Source organism: Bos mutus, chromosome 3, assembly GCF_027580195.1.
Source record: "Bos mutus isolate GX-2022 chromosome 3, NWIPB_WYAK_1.1, whole genome shotgun sequence".
NCBI lineage: Eukaryota > Metazoa > Chordata > Mammalia > Artiodactyla > Bovidae > Bos > Bos mutus.
The window spans coordinates 91,844,639-91,851,424 of NC_091619.1; the positions used below are offsets into that span (position 1 = coordinate 91,844,639).

A 6,786-nucleotide genomic window follows, 5' to 3' on the forward strand; every position below is an offset into this window, starting at 1 on the left:
GAACTCTCTTGCTTTTTCAATGATCCAGTGGATGTTGGCTACTTTATCTCTGGTTCCTCTGCCTTTTCTAAATCCAGCTCGAAAATCTGGAAGTTCACGGTTCACGTACTGTTGAAGCCTGGCTTGGAGAATTTTGAGCATTACTTTACTAGCATGTGAGATGAGTGTAATTGTGTGGTAGTTTGAGCATTCTTTGGCATTGCCTTTCTTTGGGATTGGAATGAAAACTGACCTTTTCCAGTCCTGTGGCCACTGCTGAGTTTTCCCAATGTGCTGACATATTGAGTGCAGCACTTTCACAGCATCATCTTTCAGGATTTGAAATAGCTCAACTGGAATGCCATCACCTCCACTAGCTTTGTTTGTAGTGATGCTTCCTAACGCCCACTTGACTTTGCATTCCAGGATGTCTGGCTCTCGGTGAGTGATCATACCATTGTGATTATCTGGGTCATGAAGATCTTTTTTGTACAGCTCTTCTGTGTATTCTTGCCACCTCTTCTTAATATCTTCTGCTTCTGTTAGGTCCGTACCATTTCTTTCCATTATTGTGCCCATCTTTTCATGAAATGTTTCCGTGATATCTCTACTTTTCTTGAAGAAATCTCTTAGTCTTTCCCATTCTGTTGTTTTCCTCTATTTCTTTGCATTGATTACTGAGGAAGGCTTTCTTATCTCTCCTTGCTATTCTTTGGAACTCAACATTCAAATGGGTATATCTTTCCTTTTGTCCTTAGCCTTTAGCTTCTCTTCTTTTCACAGCTATTTGTAAGGCCTCCTCAGACAACTGTTTTGCCTTTTTGCATTTCTTTTTCGTGAATGGGGATGGTCTTGATCCCTGCCTCCTGTATAATGCCACGAACCTCTGTCCATAGTTCTTCTGGCACTCTGTCTATCAGATCTAATCCCTTGAATCTATTTCTCACTTCTACTGTATAATCGTAAGGAATTTGATTTAGGTCATACCAGAGTGGTCCAGTGGTTTTCCTACTTTCTTCAATTTAAGTTTTAATTTGGCAATAAGGAGTTCATGATCTGAGCCACAGTCATCTCCCGGTCTTGTTTTTGCTGACTGTATAGAACTTCTCCATTTTTGGCTACAAAGAATATATTCAATCTGATTTCAGTATTGACCATCTGGTGATGTCCATGTGTAGAGTCTTCTCTTGTGCTGTTAGAAGGGAGTGTTTGCTATGACCAGTGCATTCTCTTGGCAAAACTCTATTAGCCTTTGCCCTGCTTCATTCTGTACTCCAAGGCCAAATTTGCCTGTTACTCCAGGTATTTCTTGACTTCCTACTTTTGCACACCAGTCCCCTATAATGAAAAGGACAACTTTTTTGAGTGTTAGTTCTAGAAGGTCTTGTGGGTTCATAGAACCGTTCAACTTCAGCATTACTGGTCAGGGCATAGGCTTGGATTACTGTGATATTGAATGGTTTGCCTTGAAAACGAAGAGATCATTTTGTCATTTTTGAGATTTCATCCAAGTACTGCATTTCAGACTCTTTTGTTGACCATGATGGCTACTCCATTTCTTCTAAGGGATTCCTGCCCACAGTAGTAGATATAATGGTCATCTGAGTTAAATTCATGCATTCCAGTCCATTTTAGTTCGCTGATACCTAAAATGTTAACGTTCACTCTTGCCATCTTCTGTTTGACCACTTCCAATTTGCCTTGATTCATGGACCTAACATTCCAGGTTTCTGTGCAATATTGTTCTTTACAGCATTGGACTTTACTTCCATCACCAGTTATATCCACAACTGGGTGTTGTTTTCGCTTTGGCTCTGTCTCTTCATTCTTTCTGGAGTTATTTCTCCACTGAGCTCCAGGAGCATATTGGGCATCTACCGACATGGGGCGTTCACCTTTCAGTATCCTATCTTTTTGCCTTTTCATACTGTTCATGGGGTTCTCAAGGCAAGAATACTGAAGTGGTTTGCCATTCCCTTCTCCAGTGAACCACATTTTGTCAGAATTCTCCACCATGCCTGCCCGTCTTGTGTGGCCCTACATGGCATGGCTCATAGTTTCATTGAGTCAGACTGACAGTGTTTTCAGATCCTCATACTATATGTAAATTAGAAATAAGAAATTGTTTGGACTGTGAACAAAATGTATGTGTAATGTGAGGGGAGAAGGGAGAATCTTGGTACTTTATACAGGAAAAAACTTAGAGGAATTGACTCACTACCTCTCTTCCTCTTATCAGATCATCAGAAATCAGATTTGCTGATGCATCCTGGATGGAGTTTGCTTTGTTTTTCCCTTCTAAAATATGTTCTCTCTCTTAAAAATCTTTATTTTGTTTTGGAGTACTGGTGATTTGCAGTGCTGTATTAGTTTCAGGTGTACAGCAAAGTGATTGAGCTATATACATATACATAGATCCACGATTTTTCAGATTCTTTTCCCATTTAGGTTATTACAGAATACTGAGTAGAGTTCTCTGTGCTGTACAGTAGGTCCTTGTTGATTATCTAAATTTCCCTCTTTTGAACACAGCCTGAGCCCAGAACACCACGTGATGCCACTCCCCGGATCCGCAGCCGAAACCTGACTGCCCAGGGGCCCACCAACATGCTGGAAGAGGCCCGGCTAAGGTGACGCCGCTCTGGGGCCCCTTTCAGATAGGCCGAAGCAGACCTCTGCTTTTATTCATGTGAACTGGCAGTACTTCCTAGTCATTCTGTATATAGTAACAAAGTGAAAGTTGCTCAGTTGTGTCTGACTCTTTGCGACCCCATGGACTATACAGTCCATGGAATTCTCTCGGCCAGAATACTGGAGTGAGTAGCCTTTCCCTTCTCCAGGGGATCTTCCCAAACCAGGGATCAAACCAAGGTCTCCCGCACTGCAGGTGAATTCTTTACCAGCTGAGCCACAATGGAAGCCCAAGAATACTGGAATGGGTAGCCTATTCCTTCTCTAGTGGATCTTCCTGACCCAGGAATCCAACCGGGGTCTCCTACTCTGCAGGCAGATTCTTTACCAACTGAGCTATCAGGGAAGCCCAGTATATAATAAAGGTAGAGGGTAAAATGAAGGTGCATGTTTAGAAAGGAGAAACCTCTCAAGCAGTGTCTGAGTGAACTACTGTGGACAAGTTCTGGGAGGAGTCTGCAGTGCACTGCTACCCCTTTCTCAGGGATGGAAGGTCATGACACTGCTTCTCAGTTGCAGTACGTTTTAGAACTTTGTAGGGACTTTTTAAAAATAGGTAAGCCTAGATCCTGCCAGAAATCAGCTGAATCATAATCTTATGTGAGATGAGGTCCACCCACATGATCTGGGGAAAGCTCCCAAGTAATATGTACTCTTGATTAGAACCACTGAGCTGTTTAATTTGTTTGGGTGGAGAAGAGCCAAATGAAGAGGTTTAAGAATGAAGGCATTCCCGTGGATTTGTGATTAAGGTTTCCAGTAGAAACTATAGATAAGTCTTTTCCTTTTTTATGGAGTTGATAGTAAATTGTTTCTAATGTCCTCCTTTTCCCTCATTTACCACCACTGTAGGCTGCATGTTGCTGCTGTACCGGAGTCTCTTCCCTGTCGGGAACAGGAATTCCAGGACATTTACAACTTTGTGGAAAGCAAACTCCTTGACCAAACTGGAGGGTGAGTTGTGTTGAGGGAGGCAGAATGGTCAGGAGGCCCCTGCTAGTGCACCACTGTAGGTGTGAAAGGTTGTTGTTGAATCACACAAAGACGCCGCGATTCTTGGCCCCCGGAGGAGAAGAATTCAATCTGGAGCCAGAGACGAGGCTTGATTGCTCAGAGCTTTTGTGTAATAAAGTTTTATTAAAGTATAAAGGAGGTAGAGAAAGCTTCTGACATAGGCATCAGAAGTGGGCAGAAAGAGTACCCCCTGCTAGTCTTCAGCTGGATGTTATACAGTCACTCAGTTCAGTTCAGTTCAGTCGCTCAGTCGTGTCCAACTCTTTGCGACCCCATGAATCACAGCACGCCAGGCCTGCCTGTCCATCACCAACTCCCAGAGTTTACCCAGACTCACGTCCATCGAGTCAGTGATGCCATCCAGCCATCTCATCCTCTGTCGTCCCCTTCTCCTCCTGCCCCCAATCCCTCCCAGCATCAGTCTTTTCCAGTGAGTCAACTCTTCACATGAGGTGGCCAAAGTACTGGAGTTTCAGCTTTAACATCATTCCTTCCAAAGAAATCCCAGGGCTCATCTCCTTCAGAATGGACTGGTTGGATCTCCTTGCAGTCCAAGGGACTCTCAAGAGTCTTCTCCAACACCACAGTTCAAAGGCATCAATTCTTTGGCGCTCAGCCTTCTTCACAGTCCAACTCTCACATCCATACATGACCACAGGAAAAATCATAGCCTTGACTAGACGAACCTTTGTTGGCCAAGTAATGTCTCTGCTTTTGAATATGCTATCTAGGTTGGTCATAACTTTCCTTCCAAGGAGTAAGCGTCTTTTAATTTCATGGCTGCAATCACCATCTGCAGTGATTTTGGAGCCAAAAAAATAAAGTCTGACACTGTTTCCACTGTTTCCCCATCTATTTCCCATGAAGTGATGGGACCAGATGCCATGATCTTCGTTTTCTGAATGTTGAGCTTTAAGCCAACTTTTTCACTCTCCACTTTCACTTTCATCAAGAGGCTTTTTAGTTCCTCCTCACTTTCTATATAGTCACTAGCAGTCTGTTAATGAAAGAAAGGAATGTCTTAAAACTCAGAATGGCACCAGGCCCCTCACCCATAAGATGCATTTTGGGATAATCTTGGCACCAAATGGTTTATCCTGGGCCATAAAATGATTAACTTGAATCTTGAAGAAGGGCAGACAACCATACAAATAGTTTCATTTACATAGATTAGAGGAACAATATCTGAGTATAACATACTGGTTTGTCAAGTAGGTTCTGAGCCAAGAGGAGGAACCGGCTTGAAGATAGAGTCTGGAGTAAATGCATAGTACATTAACATAGCTTAAGACAGACATTTCCATAAGAAAAAGGCTTTGGTTATCTCTAGGTTTGAGAATAGTTAACTTCAGGTGAAACCAGGTGTCATTATGGCAACACAGTATTTTAAGAGAAACCTCCTTTTAAAGTTGTATAGAGAAGGGAAAAATATCGCTAGTTTGTTTCCTCCTGCCGCTTAAGAGAGATAAAAATGTCTGACACTTGCAGGCTATTTCCTCCCTTTGGAGCCCCCTGGCCTTCCTGCCTGTTACCCTCTCAGGTGCAGTTCAACCAAGCAGCCTTTCCCTAGTGTTAGAAAAACAGGCAAGCTCACTGCTGAAGCAGCTTTTGTTATCAGAGTATTTCTATAGAAATTTTGTCTTACACAGAAAATAACTCTGGCCTTTTTGGGGAGGCATTTTGCATACAGCATTGCTTATGGAACGAGTGACTATATATAAACAGGTCCTGCTCTAATCAGCTTCCAAAAATGACCCTTACTCCTCCCACCTCCACATCTCAGGGGTCCTTCCTTCAGCATACATTCTCATACTCATAACTGACGATAGTGTGACGCAGCGACACAGCCCTAGCCCGGGTCTTCTCTCGCCCCAGGTGCATGTACATCTCCGGGGTCCCTGGGACAGGGAAGACTGCCACTGTGCACGAGGTGATATGTTGCCTGCAGCAGGCAGCCCAAGCCAATGAAGTTCCTCCCTTTCAATACATTGAGGTCAATGGCATGAAGCTGACAGAACCCCACCAAGTCTACGTGCAAATCTTGCAGGTGAGCAGAGCTTGTTAGGCTTTCTTGGTTTATTTTGTTTTGGATTGGGGTGTGTTTTTTTGGTCAAGCAGCTTGCAGGATCCTAGTTCCCTAACCAGGGATTCAACCCAGGCCCTCAGCAGTGAAAGTGCAGAGAGTCTCAGCCACTGGATTGCCAGGGAATTCTGATTGGGGCTTTTTGGAAAATATCGTTTCTGGGTGGCACATGAAAAGGGAAAGGTGTATTTAGTTTTGTGCATATAATATGTTTTCACCTTGCCGTATGTGTAGCAGTAGAAAGGGCAAAGAAGGCAGAATTCATGCCCTCAAGGACCTTGAAGTCTGGGAGCTAGTACTTACCAGGAGGGTGAAAACCATTAGTATACACAGGCATGGCAGTACACTGGAAAAGGGTAGGCTGGACTTTCGACTCACTAGCTGCTGTCCCGAAACAAGTAATGTCCAGTCATGCAGTGATGATTCTGGAGGGGCTTCTGGGATTGGCCTGTGACTCGTGTGCATTTCAGACACAATTTATGTCTCTTGTGGCCTTCTCTTCTCCTCCTGGTGGAAGGCAGAGGGTAGGATACTGAAGTCCTCAGGCTAAATAGCTTCCTCTATAGGCAGATTTAACTTTAAACTCTTAAAAGGGGAGTCAAATTCTTAGAGTGTACCACTCCCATTCTTTTCCCCCTCACTGCAGAAGCTGACAGGTAAAAGGGCAACAGCCAACCACGCAGCAGCACTGCTGGCTAAGCGATTCTGCACTCAAGGGTCCTCTCAGGAGACCACCGTGCTGCTTGTGGATGAGGTGAGAAGGCGCCCACGGGAGGACCGCAGTGGCTCTGGACTGATGTTCGGGAGCAGATACAAGGCAGGAGGGAAGTCCTGGCTCCCTTCTCCTTCACTTGGGCACATTCTCTGGTCGGGAGGGGGCATGTGTCCATCGACATCCTTGCTGCTCAGGTTGTGTGACCTGAGGGCACATGCTGCTGAAGCAGCGGTAACCGGCTTCTCCCTGGGGGCCCGGCTCATTCTCTGTGGTTGACCCTGTGTCTCTCTCCGTTTCCTGGCAG

The 6,786-nt window shown here is 44.5% G+C and overlaps 1 protein-coding gene across 2 annotated transcripts in view; it reads left to right on the plus strand.

Moving 5' to 3' along the window:
- The window catches only part of ORC1 (origin recognition complex subunit 1), a 37,394-nt gene that overhangs the window by 21,716 nt on the left and 8,892 nt on the right, over positions 1 to 6,786 (plus strand). For both annotated transcript variants that reach the window (XM_070368063.1, XM_070368062.1), the window contains exons 10-13: positions 2,512 to 2,609; positions 3,523 to 3,624; positions 5,560 to 5,731; positions 6,414 to 6,521. In XM_070368063.1, the coding sequence (XP_070224164.1) occupies positions 2,512 to 2,609; positions 3,523 to 3,624; positions 5,560 to 5,731; positions 6,414 to 6,521 (480 nt within the window). The remainder of the gene's footprint in view (positions 1 to 2,511; positions 2,610 to 3,522; positions 3,625 to 5,559; positions 5,732 to 6,413; positions 6,522 to 6,786) is intronic.